General features: G+C 37.3%; 1 protein-coding gene across 4 annotated transcripts in view; it reads left to right on the forward strand.

The window, feature by feature from the left end:
• The window catches only part of LOC140065086 (ATP-binding cassette sub-family A member 9-like), a 103,946-nt gene that overhangs the window by 33,108 nt on the left and 50,895 nt on the right, over positions 1-19,943 (forward strand). For all 4 annotated transcript variants that reach the window (XM_072112570.1, XM_072112573.1, XM_072112569.1 and 1 more), the window contains 7 exons: positions 138-248; positions 419-594; positions 921-1,040; positions 1,194-1,332; positions 4,536-4,626; positions 4,795-4,934; positions 5,026-5,136. In XM_072112570.1, coding sequence (XP_071968671.1) covers positions 138-248; positions 419-594; positions 921-1,040; positions 1,194-1,332; positions 4,536-4,626; positions 4,795-4,934; positions 5,026-5,136 — 888 coding nt within the window. The remainder of the gene's footprint in view (positions 1-137; positions 249-418; positions 595-920; positions 1,041-1,193; positions 1,333-4,535; positions 4,627-4,794; positions 4,935-5,025; positions 5,137-19,943) is intronic.

Consider the following 19,943-nt stretch of genomic DNA (forward strand, 5'->3'; position numbering starts at 1 on the left):
AGCCCTTCTGGTTTATTAGCATAATTTTAGCATAACTCCTTGTGATGGTAGCTTTCCTTTAAGGAAACATCTTGTTAGTTGGACGCTAAATACTATGTTCTTGATAATCACATTTCTTGGATCTCTTCCTGTTGCAGGTCTGGACCTGAATATTTATGAAGGACAAATCACAGCTCTGCTGGGACACAGCGGTGCAGGGAAAACCACATTACTGAATATACTGAGCGGGATGTGCCCAGTGACCGGAGGTAAGATGTCATCCAGGGGTCTACAGACATCAGAGGTGTAAGGAAATTTATCAGAACAGTATCTATATCCTCCCAGCTACTATACCGGCATATGTGTCTCCATGGTAACAGACTACAAACAGACCTTGTGTAGTCAGAGGACACGTGTGACTCTTCTTTTTTGTAAACAGGTTCGGCCTCTGTATATAACTACCACATATCAGACATGGATCAGATAGAAGAGATGAAGAAGAGACTCGGCTTCTGCCCTCAGTTTGATGTGAAGTTTGACCCTCTGACAGTCAAAGAGAACCTGAAAATATTTGCCAAAATTAAGGGCATCCCACACAAGGAAGTGAATCAAGAGGTAACATCACTGGCGAGATGTACTTATACTCAGTCTCAGGGGGAACAAGCTGCAGCCAGGGATGAATCTGAGCTATTTGCTGCCGGAGGCTATAGAACGGCGGCCCCTACATTCTGTCCTGTAGTAATATATCAGGTTATTTTTTTAATAATTAGGTTTTCCATGTTTTGTCTCACACCTGTGGTGACATGGGGTGTGAAGAGAAAATATTTTTAAGTGGCAGGTCCTACTTTATTCTGCCCCCCATCTTTCTACAGGTGGTGCCGCCTGAGGCAAGAGGCTCAACTCAATATTTCTTACTTTTCCTTATGTTTTTTTTCCCTCAGGTACAAAAAATTATTTTGGATTTGCAGATGGAAAACATTGAGCATGTTGAGGCCAGTAAATTAAGCGGAGGACAGAAGAGAAAGCTGACCTTGGGGATCAGCCTCTTGGGGGACCCACAGGTAGGTGTCCTGTGGTAGGGTTGTACCCATATGACGGGGCACTGGTGACTGCCAGGGGGTACAGGGGATTCCCATTAAGGGGGGATAGTACATATAGTAGTGAAGTGAGTATGACAGTCTGTACAGAATGTAACTTAACATTGTCTCTTACAGGTCCTGCTCCTGGATGAGCCCACTGCAGGATTGGACCCGTGCTCCCGCCACCACATCTGGGCTGTACTGAAAGAACGCAAAGTCAATCGGGTCACCATGTTCAGTACTCAGTTTATGGATGAGGCTGATATTCTCGCTGGTAAGACACACAACTAGATGATGCTAAGAGACTAAGTTGCTTTATAAAAAGAGAAATTTTCTACAAAGGTTGTCAGGACATACCGGAGGACCATAGAAGTGGTCAGAACATACCGGAGGACCATAGAAGTGGTCAGGACATACCGGAGGACCATAGAAGTGGTCAGAACATACCGGAGGACCATAGAAGTGGTCAGGACATACCGGAGAACCATAATAGAAGTTGTCAGGACATACTGGAGGATCGTAGAGGTTGTCAGGAAATACCGGAGGACCATAGAGGTTGTCAGGACATTTTGGAGGACCATAGAGGTTGTCAGGACATACCGGAGGACCATAGAAGTGGTCAGGACATACCGGAGGACCATAGAAGTGGTCAGGACATACTGGGGACCATAATAGAAGTTGTCAGGACATACTGGAGGATCGTAGAGGTTGTCAGGAAATACCGGAGGACCATAGACGTTGTCAGGAAATACCGGAGGACCATAGAAGTGGTCAGGACATACTGGAGGACCATAGAAGTGGTCAGGACATACCGGAGGACCATAGAAGTGGTCAGGACATACCGGAGGACCATAGAAGTGGTCAGGACATACCGGAGGACCATAGAAGTGGTCAGGACATACCGGAGGACCATAGAAGTGGTCAGGACATACCGGAGGACCATAGAAGTGGTCAGGACATACCGGAGGACCATAGAAGGGGTCAGGACATACCGGAGGACCATAGAAGTGGTCAGGACATACCGGAGGACCATAATAGAAGTTGTCAGGACATACTGGAGGATCGTAGAGGTTGTCAGGAAATACCGGAGGACCATAGACGTTGTCAGGACATACTGGAGGACCATAGAGGTTGTCAGGACATACCAGAGGACTGTGGAGGTTGTCAGGTTATGCTGCAGGGCCGTGGAGGTTATCAGGGGATTCTGGAGGAACATAAAAGTTGTCAGGACATTCTGGAGAACCATAGAGTTTGTCAGGTCACACTGCAGGACCATAAAGGTTGTCAGGATATACTGGAGGACCGTAGAGGTTGTCAGGTCACACTGGAGGACCGTAGAGGTTGTCAGGTCACACTGGAGGACCATTGAGTTTGTCAGGACATAGTAAATGATCATAGAAGTTATCCGGACATACTGGGGAACCGCAAAGATAATCAGGGCTTACTGGAGAATTACAGGTTGTCAGGGGTTACTGGCGAACCCTAAAAGTTGTCAGGGAATACTAGAGAACTACAGATATCATCAAGGCATACTGGGGAACCACAGGGGTTGTCAGGACACACAGAAAGACCATAGAGGTTGTCAGGGAATACTAAAGAACCACAGAGATCACCAGGGCTTAATGTCGCTTAATGGCGCGTTCTCTGCGGTGGATTCGGGTCCGGCCGGGATTCACTAAGGTAGTTCCTCCGACGTCCACCAGGTGGCGCTGCTGCGCTGAAGTTCCCCGAGGCCCACCGGAATGCACTGAAGTCAGGACCTTGGGACTCATTTACTAAGGGACGCGGATCGCACTTTTGTCGGACTGTTCGTCTTTTTTGGGGATTGCACGGCTTGCACAGGTATTTAACAAGTGTCTGCGCTGGGATTCTGTCGCACGCGATCGGATTGTGGCGCAGCTGCGCGATGCGACAGAAATCGGGGGCGGGCCGTCGGGCGATCCGACTGATTGGGACTGAGCGCAGGATTTAACTTTTAAATTGTGTCACAAGTCCAAGCACTTACATGCACCAGGAAGAAGAAGGTGAACTCCGGGGACCTGAGCGGGGAAGCGACACATGCAGGATATCGGGCGCACGATCTTAGTGAATCGCGGGACAGTGCATGATCTTCGCACAATGCACTTTCTGTGAACTCCGGGGACGGGGTAAGCAAATGTGCCCCATTGTCAGGGTACGCTATGAAGCAGAGTCTGTGTGCAGAGCTGTGTCCCGTGTCCCCTCGGGGTGGTAAGTGAAGAGTGGTCCCCGCCCACCCTCGTGAAACGGCTCCGGTATGGATCTATTTCAAATTAAAAATGCCGCCAATGTCCCCCACATCACCCCCCACCCCACCCCCGATTGTTTCCCCCGCAATACGTCATACATGTGTGCCCCGCTCCCCCCCTGCCACTCCTATGGGACACGGGACACAGCTCTGCATACAGACTGCCCAAATAAAGTTAACCATGAACCACCGGGAGCACGGGCCCCTTTAACCCTAAACCAATATTCGCCGATAAAAAACACACAGAGACTTGTATTAAAGTTTGAACATACGTGGGTTGACATGATATATTATATTACAGCTTTATATATTATTGTAATAAACATTTCTTATTTTTTTTTATATTATTTTTTATGTATTATTTAAAACATAATTTAACAGATAAACAAATTTAATAACAAACAAAGTGCAACAAACCCCTCCCACCTGTATGCCTGCCAGCCAATGGGCATGTAGGCCAAAAAACCCCAAATAACCGCCAGCTGTGACAATAGTAACGCCGAAAATACCTTAAACAAGGGGAGGGCGGGTGGGAAACGCGATCCAGAAAGAGGGTGAGTGACGTCTGCAGCCCCTATTTATGCTATGCCCACTTCCTGTACCACCCACGACACAAGCCCCGCCCCTAGTCACGTAGCCCCCACCACCAGCCCCGCCCCTAGTCACGTAGCCCCCACCTCCCTGGAAGCCGCAGGGAGACAGAAAGGAAAGGAAAACCACCTCAGTCAAAGAGGGCCTATTCCTGTACTTATAACCCCGTTACCTAAGACCCCCTTTGTGCAGTCATTAGCCCAACGGCTATACGCCTCCGGGCTTGCCAGAAAGGTAAATTTCCATTTACTATAGAAACTCTTTGGCAATGTGAAAACTATTCTCTATGGGGACATGGGGGAGCCAGAAAAAGGGCTCCTGATGACAGGTTCCCTTTAAAAATGGTTTGTTAAACTACAAGAGTTTACCAGGTATCCAAGCCGAGTGGGGTCCAAACTCTAAGAACCTCCCCAATAACAATCTGCCGCCCCATTTCCATTCTGTGAGGCTAGCGGAGATACGGTGTGCACGCTGTCTCCATCCGGCCCATAAAGATTGGGCAGAGCAGCAGCAGATATGTGTGATCATAGCCCCAGGAATCAGTCCTGTAACATACATCATTATGGGATAACCCTTTAACGAAACTTTTTTTGTAATTACCTATTGATTTATTTTTTCAGATAGAAAAGCTGTGATATCCAATGGGAGGCTGAAATGCGTGGGATCATCCCTGTTCTTGAAGAGGAAATGGGGGATTGGCTATCATTTGAGGTAGAGAAATGTATTCCACAATACAATCTAGAATTAGAATGGATTTAGCAGAATTGCAATTACCACTAGAGGGCGCTCACTGAAGACAGGGGCTACTCTATGTTTAATGCAATTGAGTCCTCGAACCTTGCATTTGTATATTTAATGTATTCCTTTGGCAATGGCCAGGATGCAGGTGTCCCCATCGTGTGACCCTGAGCAGGTAACCTCCATCGTCAAGCAACACATCCCCCGCGCCACACAGTCCACGCAGAGCGACCAGCAGATCACATACACATTGCCTTTTGAGAATATGGACAGCTTCTCAGGTAAGTGACTCCCCCCTACACCAGCAGCATCAATAAAAGAGAGACAAATACTACCATTAAATATCACGTGTTGGAATTTTTTATTTTTTAGACCTTTTTGCACATCTGGACAGGAGAGTGGGACAGGACATTGTCACCTATGGAGTCTCCATGACCACACTGGACGATGTGTTCATCAAGCTGGAAGGAGAAACAGGAGGGGGTAAGAAACAGAGTTGGGCATCAGGGACAATACTGTCCACTATGTGCAAAAAAACTACTACAAGAATATAATTACTATAATACTACTCCCTATGTACATGAATATAACTACTATAATACTGCCCCCTATGTACAGGAATATAACTGCTATAATACTGCCCCCTATGTACAAGAATATAACTACTATAATACTGCTCCCTATGTACAAGAATATAACTACTATAATACTGCCCCCTATGTACAAGAATATAACTACTATAATACTGCCCCCTATGTACAAGAATATAACTACTATAATACTGCTCCCTATGTACAAGAATATAACTACTATAATACTGCCCCCTATGTACAAGAATATAACTACTATAATACTGCCCCCTATGTACAAGAATATAACTACTATAATACCGCCCCCTATGTACAAGAATATAACTACTATAATACTGCCCCCTATGTACAGGAATATAACTACTATAATACTGCACCCTATATACAAGAATATAACTACTATAATACTGCCCCCTATGTACAGGAATATAACTACTATAATACTGCACCCTATATACAAGAATATAACTACTATAATACTGCCCCCTATGTACAAGAATATAACTACTATAATACTGCCCCCTATGTACAAGAATATAACTACTATAATACTGCCCCCTATGTACAGGAATATAACTACTATAATACCGCCCCCTATGTACAAGAATATAACTACTATAATACTGCTCCCTATGTACAAGAATATAACTACTATAATACCGCCCCCTATGTACAAGAATATAACTACTATAATACTGCCCCCTATGTACAGGAATATAACTACTATAATACTGCACCCTATATACAAGAATATAACTACTATAATACTGCCCCCTATGTACAGGAATATAACTACTATAATACTGCCCCCTATGTACAAGAATATAACTACTATAATACTGCTCCCTATGTACAAGAATATAACTACTATAATACTGCCCCCTATGTACAGGAATATAACTACTATAATACTGCACCCTATATACAAGAATATAACTACTATAATACTGCCCCCTATGTACAGGAATATAACTACTATAATACTGCTCCCTATGTACAAGAATATAACTACTATAATACCGCCCCCTATGTACAAGAATATAACTACTATAATACTGCCCCCTATGTACAGGAATATAACTACTATAATACTGCACCCTATATACAAGAATATAACTAGGCCCCCCCCCCCAAAATATTCAAGGAATATAACTACTATAATACTGCCCCCTATGTACAAGAATATAACTACTATAATACTGCTCCCTATGTACAAGAATATAACTACTATAATACTGCTCCTATGTACAAGAATAAAATTACTATAATACTGCCCCCTATGTACAAGAATATAACTACTATAATACTGCCCCCTATGTACAAGAATATAACTACTATAATACTGCTCCCTATGTACAAGGATATAACTATTATAATACTGCCCTCTATGTACAAGAATATTACTACTATAATACTGCCCCCTATGTACAGGAATATAACTACTATAATACTGACCCCTATGTACAAGAATATAACTACTATAATACTGCCCCCTATGTACAAGAATATAACTAGTATAATACTGCCCCCTATGTACAGGAATATAACTACTATAATACTGCCCCCTATGTACAAGAATATAACTACTATAATACTGCTCCTATGTACAAGAATATAACTACTATAATACTGCCCCCTATGTACAAGAATATTACTACTATAATACTTCCCCCTATGTACAAGAATATTACTACTATAATACTGCCCCCTATGTACAAGAATATTACTACTATAATACTGCCCCATATGTACAGGAATATAACTACTATAATACTGCCCCCTATGTACAAGAATATAACTACTATAATACTGCTCCTATGTACAAGAATATAACTACTATAATACTCCCCCTATGTACAGGAATATAACTACTATAATACTGCCCCTTATGTACAAGGAAATATCTACTTTAATACTGCCCCCTATGTACAGGAATATAACTACTATAATACTGCCCCCCATGTACAAGAATATAACTATTATAATACTGCTCCTATGTACAAGAATATAACTACTATAATACTGCCCCCTATGTACAAGAATATAACTACTATAATACTGCCCCCTATGTACAGGAATATAACTACTATAATACTGCCCCATATGTACAAGAATGTAACTACTATAATACTGCCCCCTATGTACAAGAATATAACTACTATAATACTGCCCCCTATGTACAAGAATATAACTACTATAATACTGCCCCCTATGTACAAGAATATAACTACTATAATACTGCCCCCTATGTACAGGAATATAACTACTATAATACTGCCCCCTATGTACAATAATATAACTACTATAATACTGCCCCCTATGTACAAGAATATAACTACTATAATACTGCCCCCTATGTACAAGAATATAACTACTATAATACTGCCCCCTATGTACAAGAATATAACTACTATAATACTGCCCCCTATGTACAAGAATATAACTACTATAATACTGCCCCCTATGTACAAGAATATAACTACTATAATACTGCCCCCTATGTACAAGAATATAACGACTATAATACTGCCCCCTATGTACAAGAATATAACTACTATAATACTGCCCCCTATGTACAGGAATATAACTACTATAATACTGCCCCTTATGTACAAGGAATATAACTACTATAATACTGCCCCCTATGTACAAGGATATAACTACTATAATACTGCTCCGATGTACAAGAATATAACTACTATAATACTGCTCCTATGTACAAGAATAAAACTACTATAATACTGCCCCCTATGTACAAGAATATTACTACTATAATACTGACCCCTATGTACAAGAATATTACTACTATAATACTGCCCCCTATGTACAAGAATATTACTACTATAATACTGCCCCCTATGTACAGGAATATAACTACTATAATACTGCCCCCTATGTACAGGAATATAACTACTATAATACTGCCCCTTATGTACAAGGATATAACTAATATAATACTGCTCCGATGTACAAGAATATAACTACTATAATACTGCCCCTATGTACAAGAATATAACTGTTATAATACTGCCCCCTATGTACAAGAATATTAATACTATAATACTGCCCCCTATGTACAAGAATATTACTACTATAATACTGCCCCCTATGTACAAGAATATTACTACTATAATACTGCCCCCTATGTACAGGAATATAACTACTATAATACTGCCCCCTATGTACAAGAATATAACTACTATAATACTGCTCCTATGTACAAGAATATAACTACTATAATACTCCCCCTATGTACAGGAATATAACTACTATAATACTGCCCCTTATGTACAAGGATATATCTACTATAATACTGCCCCCTATGTACAGGAATATAAGTACTATAATACTGCCCCCCATGTACAAGAATATAACTACTATAATACTGCTCCTATGTACAAGAATATAACTACTATAATACTGCCCCCTATGTACAAGAATATAACTACTATAATACTGCCCCCTATGTACAGGAATATAACAACTATAATACTGCCCCCTATGTGCAAGAATATAACTACTATTATACTGCCCCCTATGTACAAGAATATAACAACTATAATACTGCCCCCTATGTACAAGAATATAACTACTATAATACTGCCCCCTATGTACAAGAATATAACTACTATAATACTGCCCCCTATGTACAAGAATATAACTACTATAATACTGCCCCCTATGTACAAGAATATAACTACTATAATACTGCCCCCTATGTACAAGAATATAACTACTATAATACTGCCCCCTATGTACAAGAATATAACTACTATAATACTGCCCCCTATGTACAAGAATATAACTACTATAATACTGCCCCCTATAGACAAGAATATAACTACTATAATACTGCCCCATATGTACAAGAATATAACTACTATAATACTACCCCCTATGTACAGGAATATAACTACTATAATACTGCCCCCTATGTACAAGAGTAAAACTACTATAATACTGCCCCCTATGTACAAGAATATAACTACTATAATACTGCTCCTATGTACAAAAATCAAATTACTATAATACTGCCCCCTATGTACAAGAATATAACTACTATAATACTGCCCCCTATGTACAAGAATATAACTACTATAATACTGCTCCCTATGTACAAGGATATAACTGTTATAATACTGCCCTCTATATACAAGAATATTACTACTATAATACTGCCCTCTATGTACAGGAATATAACTACTATAATACTGACCCCTATGTACAAGAATATAACTACTATAATACTGCCCCCTATGTACAAGAATATAACTAGTATAATACTGCCCCCTATGTACAGGAATATAACTACTATAATACTGCCCCCTATGTACAAGAATATAACTACTATAATACTGCTCCTATGTACAAGAAAATAACTACTATAATAGTGCCCCCTATGTACAAGGATATAACTACTATAATACTGCCCCCTATGTACAAGAATATTACTACTATAATACTGCCCCCTATGTACAAGAATATTACTACTATAATACTGCCCCATATGTACAGGAATATAACTACTATAATACTGCCCCCTATGTACAAGAATATAACTACTATAATACTGCTCCTATGTACAGGAATATAACTACTATAATACTGCCCCCTATGTACAATCATATAACTACTATAATACTGCCCCCTATGTACAAGAATATAACTACTATAATACTGCCCCCTATGTACAAGAATATAACTACTATAATACTGCCCCCTATGTACAAGAATATAACTACTATAATACTGCCCCCTATGTACAAGAATATAACTACTATAATACTGCCCCCTATGTACAAGAATATAACTACTATAATACTGCCCCCTATGTACAAGAATATAACTACTATAATACTGCCCCCTATGTACAGGAATATAACTACTATAATACTGCCCCCTATGTACAAGGATATAACTACTATAATACTGCTCCGATGTACAAGAATATAACTACTATAATACTGCTCCTATGTACAAGAATAAAACTACTATAATACTGCCCCCTATGTACAAGAATATTACTACTATAATACTGCCCCCTATGTACAAGAATATTACTACTATAATACTGCCCCCTATGTACAAGAATATTACTACTATAATACTGCCCCCTATGTACAGGAATATAACTACTATAATACTGCCCCCTATGTACAGGAATATAACCTCTATAATACTGCCCCTTATGTACAAGGATATAACTAATATAATACTGCTCCGATGTACAAGAATATAACTACTATAATACTGCCCCTATGTACAAGAATATAACTATTATAATACTGCCCCCTATGTACAAGAATATTAATACTATAATACTGCCCCCTATGTACAAGAATATTACTACTATAATACTGCCCCCTATGTACAAGAATATTACTACTATAATACTGCCCCCTATGTACAGGAATATAACTACTATAATACTGCCCCCTATGTACAAGAATATAACTACTATAATACTGCTCCTATGTACAAGAATATAACTACTCTAATACTCCCCCTATGTACAAGAATATAACTACTATAATACTGCCCCCTATGTACAGGAATATAACTACTATAATACTGCACCCTATATACAAGAATATAAATACTATAATACTGCCCCCTATGTACAGGAATATAACTACTATAATACTGCCCCCTATGTACAAGAATATAACTACTATAATACTGCTCCCTATGTACAAGAATATAACTACTATAATACCGCCCCCTATGTACAAGAATATAACTACTATAATACTGCCCCCTATGTACAGGAATATAACTACTATAATACTGCACCCTATATACAAGAATATAACTACTATAATACTGCCCCCTATGTACAGGAATATAACTACTATAATACTGCACCCTATATACAAGAATATAACTACTATAATACTGCCCCCTATGTACAAGAATATAACTACTATAATACTGCCCCCTATGTACAAGAATATAACTACTATAATACTGCCCCCTATGTACAGGAATATAACTACTATAATACCGCCCCCTATGTACAGGAATGTAACTACTATAATACTGCCCCCTATGTACAAGAATATAACTACTATAATACTGCTCCCTATGTACAAGAATATAACTACTATAATACTGCCCCCTATGTACATGAATATAATTACTATAATACTGCCCCCTATGTACAAGAATATAACTACTATAATACTGCCCCCTATGTACAGGAATAAAACTACTATAATACTGCCCCCTATGTACAAGAATATAACAACTATAATACTGTCCCCTATGTTCAAGAATATAACTACTATAATACTGCCCCCTATGTACAAGAATATAACTACTATAATACTGCCTCCTATGTACAAGAATATAACTACTATAATACTGCCCCCTATGTACATGAATATATCTACTATAATACTGCCCCCTATGTACAAGAATATAACTACTATAATACTGCCCCCTATGTACAAGAATATAACTACTATAATACTGCCCCTTACGTACAAGAATATAACTACTATAATACTGCCCCTTACGTACAAGAATATAACTACTATAATACTGCCCCCTATGTATAGGAATATAACTACTATAATACTGCCCCCTATATACAAGAATATAACTACTATAATACTGCCCCTATGTACAAGAATATAACTACTATAATACTGCCCCCTATGTACAAGAAAATAACTACTATAATACTGCCCCCTATGTACAAGAATATAACTACTATAATACTGCCCCCTATGTACAAGAATATAACTACTATAATACTGCCACCTATGTACAGGAATATAACTACTATAATACCGCCCCCTATGTACAGGAATGTAACTACTATAATACTGCCCCCTATGTACAAGAATATAACTACTATAATACTGCTCCCTATGTACAAGAATATAACTACTATAATACGGCCCCCTGTGTACATGAATATAATTACTATAATACTGCCCCCTATGTACAAGAATATAACTACTATAATACTGCCCCCTATGTACAGGAGTAAAACTACTATAATACTGCCCCCTATGTACAAGAATATAACAACTATAATACTGTCCCCTATGTACAAGAATATAACTACTATAATACTGCCCCCTATGTACAAGAATATAACTACTATAATACTGCCTCCTATGTACAAGAATATAACTACTATAATACTGCCCCCTATGTACATGAATATATCTACTATAATACTGCCCCCTATGTACAAGAATATAACTACTATAATACTGCCCCCTATGTACAAGAATATAACTACTATAATACTGCCCCTTACGTACAAGAATATAACTACTATAATACTGCCCCCTATGTATAGGAATATAACTACTATAATACTGCCCCCTATGTACAAGAATATAACTACTATAATACTGCCCCTATGTACAAGAATATAACTACTATAATACTGCCCCTATGTACAAGAATATAACTACTATAATACTGCCACCTATGTACAGGAATATAACTACTATAATACTGCCCCCTATGTACAAGAATAAAACTACTATAATACTGCCACCTATGTACAGGAATATAACTACTATAATACTGCCCCCTATGTACAAGAATATAACTACTATAATACTGCCACCTATGTACAGGAATATAACTACTATAATACTGCTCCCTATGTACAGGAATATAACTAGTATAATACGGCCCCCTATGTAAAAGAATATAACTACTATAATACTGCCCCCTATGTACAAGAATATAACTACTATAATACTGCCCCTATGTACAAGAATATAACTACTATAATACTGCCCCCTATGTACAAGAATATAACTGCTATAATACTGCTCCCTATGTACAAGAATATAACTACTATAATACTGCCCCCTATGTACAAGAATATAACTACTATAATACTGTCCCCTATGTACAAGAATATAACTACTATAATGCTGCTCCCTATGTACAAGAATATAACTACTATAATACTGCCCCCTATGTACAGGAATATAACTACTATAATACTGCCCCCTATGTACAAGATTATAACTACTATAAAACTGCCCCCTATGTACAAGAATATAACTACTATAATACTGCCCCCTATGTACAGGAATATAACTACTATAATACTGCCCCCTATGTACAAGAATATAACTACTATAATACTGCCCCCTATGTACAAGAATATAACTACTATAATACTGCTCCCTATGTACAAGGATATAACTATTATAATACTGCCCTCTATGTACAAGAATATTACTACTATAATACTGCCCTCTATGTACAGGAATATAACTACTATAATACTGACCCCTATGTACAAGAATATAACTACTATAATACTGCCCCCTATGTACAAGAATATAACTACTATAATACTGCCCCCTATGTACAAGAATATAACTACTATAATACTGCCCCCTATAGACAAGAATATAACTACTATAATACTGCCCCATATGTACAAGATTATATAACTACTATAATACTACCCCCTATGTACAAGAATATAATTACTATAATACTGCCCCCTATGTACAAGAATATAACTACTATAATACTGCCCCCTATGTACAAGAGTAAAACTACTATAATACTGCCCCCTATGTACAAGAATATAATTACTATAATACTGCTCCTATGTACAAGAATAAAATTACTATAATACTGCCCCCTATGTACAAGAATATAACTACTATAATACTGCCCCCTATGTACAAGAATATAACTACTATAATACTGCTCCCTATGTACAAGGATATAACTATTATAATACTGCCCTCTATGTACAAGAATATTACTACTATAATACTGCCCTCTATGTACAGGAATATAACTACTATAATACTGACCCCTATGTACAAGAATATAACTACTATAATATTGCCCCCTATGTACAAGAATATAACTACTATAATACTGCCCCCTATGTACAAGAATATAACTACTATAATACTGCCCCCTATGTACCAGAATATAACTACTATAATACTACCCCCTATGTACAAGAATATAACTACTATAATACTACCCCCTATGTACAGGAATATAACTACTATAATACTGCCCCATATGTACAAGAATATAACTACTATAATACTGCCCCCTATGTACAAGAATATAACTACTATAATACTGCCCCCTATAGACAAGAATATAACTACTATAATACTGCCCCATATGTACAAGAATATAACTACTATAATACTACCCCTATAAACAAGAATATAATTACCATAATACTGCCCCCTATGTACAAAAATATAACTACTATAATACTGCTCCTATGTACAAGAATAAAATTACTATAATACTGCCCCCTATGTACAATAATATAACTACTATAATACTACCCCCTATGTACAAGAATGTAACTACTATAATACTCCCCCCTATGTACAAGAATATAACTACTATAATACTGCCCCCTATGTACAAGAATATAACTACTATAATACTGCCCCCTATGTACAAGAATATAACTACTATAATACTGCCCCCTATGTACAGGAATATAACTACTATAATACTGCCCCCTATGTACAGGAATATAACTACTATAATACTGCCCCATATGTACAAGAATATAACTACTATAATACTGCCCCCTATGTACAAGAAAATAACTACTATAATACTGCCCCCTATGTACAAGAATATTACTACTTTAATACTGCCCCCTATGTACAGGAATATTACTACTATAATACTGCCCCCTATGTACAAGAATATTACTACTATAATACTGCCCCCTATGTACAAGAATATTACTACTATAATACTGCCCCCTATGTACAGGAATATAACTACTATAATACTGCCCCCTATGTACAGGAATATAACCTCTATAATACTGCCCCTTATGTACAAGAATATAACTAATATAATACTGCTCCAATGTACAAGAATATAACTACTATAATACTGCCCCTATGTACAAGAATATAACTATTATAATACTGCCCCCTATGTACAAGAATATTACTACTATAATACTGCCCCCTATGTACAGGAATATAACTACTATAATACTGCCCCCTATGTACAAGAATATAACTACTATAATACTGCTCCTATGTACAAGAATATAACTACTCTAATACTCCCCCTATGTACAGGAATATAACTACTATAATACTGCCCCTTATGTACAAAGATATATCTACTATAATACTGCCCCCTATGTACAGGAATATAACTACTATAATACTGCCCCCTATGTACAAGAATATAACTACTATAATACTGCCCCCTATGTACAGGAATATAACTACTATAATACTGCCCCCTATGTACAAGAATATAACTACTATAATACTGCCCCCTATGTACAAGAATATAACTACTATAATACTGCCCCCTATGTACAAGAATATAACTACTATAATACTGCCCCCTATGTACAGGAATATAACTACTATAATACTGCCCCCTATGTACAGGAATATAACTACTATAATACTGCCCCCTATGTACAAGAATATAACTACTATAATACTGCCCCCTATGTACAGGAATAGACCTACTATAATACTGCCCCCTATGTACAAGAATATAACTACTATAATACTGCCCCCTATGTACAAGAATATAACTACTATAATACTGCCCCCTATGTACAGGAATATAACTACTATAATACTGCCTCCTATGTACAAGAATATAACTACTATAATACTGCCCCCTATGTACAAGAATATAACTACTATAATACTGCCCCCTATGTACAAGAATATAACTACTATAATACTGCCCCCTATGTACAGGAATATAACTACTATAATACTGCCCCCTATGTACAGGAATATAACTACTATAATACTGCCCCCTATGTACAAGAATATAACTACTATAATACTGCCCCCTATGTACAGGAATAGACCTACTATAATACTGCCCCCTATGTACAAGAATATAACTACTATAATACTGCCCCCTATGTACAAGAATATAACTACTATAATACTGTCCCCTATGTACAGGAATATAACTACTATAATACTGCCCCCTATGTACAGGAATATAACTACTATAATACTGCCCCCTATGTACAAGAATATAACTACTATAATACTGCCCCCTATGTACAAGAATATAACTACTATAATACTGCCCCCTATGTACAAGAATATAACTACTATAATACTGCCCCCTATGTACAAGAATATAACTACTATAATACTGCCCCCTATGTACAGGAATAGACCTACTATAATACTGCCCCCTATGTACAAGAATATAACTACTATAATACTGCCCCCTATGTACAAGAATATAACTACTATAATACTGCCCCCTATGTACAAGAGTATAACTACTATAATACTGCCCCCTATGTACAGGAATATAACTACTATAATACTGCCCCTTATGTACTAGGAATATAACTACTATAATACTGCCCTATGTACAAGAATATAACTACTATATTACTGTGCCCTATGTACAGGAATATAACTACTATAATACTGCCTCCTATGTACAAGAATATAACTACTATAATACTGCCCCCTATGTACAGGAATATAACTACTATAATACTGCCCCTATGTACAAGAATATAACTACTATAATACTGCCCCTATGTACAGGAATATAACTACTATAATACTGCCCGCTATGTACAAGAATATAATTACTATAATACTGCCCCCTATGTACAGGAATATAACTACTATAATACTACCCCCTATGTACAAGAATATAACTACTATAATACTGCCCCCTATGTACAAGAATATAACTACTATAATACTGTACCCTATGTACAGAATATAACTACTATAATACTGCCCCTATGTATAGGAATATAACTACTAGAGATGAGCGAGTATACTCGTCCGAGTATAGTGCTCGGTCGAGTATTATTATACTCGGACCGGCTCGTTTCTCGGACGAGTATCTCGCCGGCTCGAGATCGAGCAGTAAATTAATAAAATAAATTGAATAAAAGTATTTTTATTGTAAAAAAAAAATATTACACATGTTTGCAGATGTTTTACTTGTAAGAACACATTGAAATAACACTATTCTTCACTTTGCAGGTGTTCGCGCGTGTCTCCCGCTAGGTTCGGAGATGTTCGGAACATCTGGAATGTGAAGAATAGTGTTCTTTCAATGTGTTCTGCACTTAAATGCTCCTGTGTTCACTGTTTTTAATGTTTTAATTCTATTCTTCACTTTGCAGCTGTGCGCGCGTATCTCCGAACCTATCGGGAGACACGCGCGCACACCTGCAATGTGAAGAATAGAGTTAAAACATTAAAAACACTGAACACAGGAGCATTTAAGTGCAGAACACATTGAAAGAACAATATTCTTCACATTCCAGATGTTCGTGCACATCTCCTAACTTAGCGGGAGACACGCGCGAACACCTGGAAAGTGAAGAATAGTGTTATTTCAATGTGTTCTTACAAGTAAAACATCTGCAAACATCTGGAATTTTTTTTTTGCACTGTTCTTTTACTGTTCAGTTTTATTAAAAAATTGCTCGGGTCTCCCATTGACTTCAATGGGGCTCGTTATTCGAGACGAGCACTCGAGCATCTGGAAAAGTTTGTCTCGAATAACGAGCACCCGAGCATTTTAGTGCTCGCTCATCTCTAATAACTACTATAATACTGCCCCCTATGTACAAGAATATAACTACTATAATACTGCCCCCTATGTACAGGAATATAACTACTATAATACTGCCCCCTATGTACAAGAATATAACTACTATAATACTGCCCCCTATGTACAGGAATATAACTACTATAATACTGCCCCCTATGTACAAGAATATAACTACTATAATACTGCCCCCTATGTACAGGAATATAACTACTATAATACTGCCCCCTATGTACAAGAATATAACTACTATAATACTGCCCCCTATGTACAAGAATATAACTACTATAATACTGCCCCTATGTACAGGAATATAACTACTATAATACTGCCCCCTATGTACAAGAATATAACTACTATAATACTGCCCCCTATGTACAGGAATATAACTACTATAATACTGCCCCCTATGTACAAGAATATAACTACTATAATACTGCCCCCTATGTACAGGAATATAACTACTATAATACTGCCCCCTATGTACAGGAATATAACTACTATAATACTGCCCCCTATGTACAGGAATATAACTACTATAATACTGCCCCCTATGTACAGGAATATAACTACTATAATACTGCCCCTATGTACAAGAATATAACTACTATAATACTGCCCCCATGTACAGGAATATAACTACTATAATACTGCCCCTATGTACAAGAATATAACTACTATAATACTGCCTCCTATGTACAGGAATACAACTACTATAATACTGCCCCCTATGTACAGGAATATAACTACTATAATGCTGCCCCCTATGTACAAGAATATAACTACTATAATACTGCTCCTATGTACAAGAATATAACTACTATAATACTGCCCCCTATGTACAAGAATATAACTACTATAATACTGCCCCCTATGTACAGGAATATAACTACTATAATACTGCCCCCTATGTACAAGAATATAACTACTATAATACTGCCCCCTATGTACAAGAATATAACTACTATAATACTGCCCCCTATGTACAAGAATATAACTACTATAATACTGCCCCCTATGTACAGGAATATAACTACTATAAAACTGCCCCCTATGTACAAGAATATAACTACTATAATACTGCCCCCTATGTACAAGAATATAACTTCTATAATACTGCCCCCTATGTACAAGAATATAAATTACTTTAATACTGCCCCCTATGTACAAGAATATAACTACTATAATACTGCCCCCTATGTACAGGAATAGACCTACTATAATACTGCCCCCTATGTACAAGAATATAACTACTATAATACCGCCCCCTATGTACAAGAATATAACTACTATAATACTGCCCCCTATGTACAAGAATATAACTACTATTATACTGCCCCCTATGTACAGGAATATAACTACTATAATATTGCCCCTTATGTACAAGGAATATAACTACTATAATACTGCCCCTTATGTACAAGGATATAACTACTATAATATTGCCTCCTATGTACAGGAATACAACTACTATAATACTGCCCCCTATGTACAGGAATATAACTACTATAATGCTGCCCCCTATGTACAAGAATATAACTACTATAATACTGCCCCCTATGTACAGGAATATAACTACTATAATACTGCCCCCTATGTACAAGAATATAACTACTATAATATTGCCTCCTATGTACAGGAATACAACTACTATAATACTGCCCCCTATGTACAGGAATATAACTACTATAATGCTGCCCCCTATGTACAAGAATATAACTACTATAATACTGCCCCCTATGTACAGGAATATAACTACTATAATACTGCCCCCTATGTACAAGAATATAACTACTATAATACTGCCCCCTATGTATAGGAATATAACTACTATAATACTGCCCCCTATGTACAGGAATATAACTACTATAATACTGCCCCCTATGTACAAGAATATAACTACTATAATACTGCCCCCTATGTACAGGAATATAACTACTATAATACTGCCCCCTATGTACAAGAATATAACTACTATAATACTGCCCCCTATGTATAGGAATATAACTACTATAATACCACCCCCTATGTACAAGAATATAACTACTATAATACTGCCCCCTATGTACAGGAATATAACTACTATAATACTGCCCCCTATGTACAGGAATATAACTACTA

The sequence above is a fragment of the Engystomops pustulosus genome, chromosome 6 (assembly GCF_040894005.1).
Source record: "Engystomops pustulosus chromosome 6, aEngPut4.maternal, whole genome shotgun sequence".
NCBI classification, from domain to species: domain Eukaryota; kingdom Metazoa; phylum Chordata; class Amphibia; order Anura; family Leptodactylidae; genus Engystomops; species Engystomops pustulosus.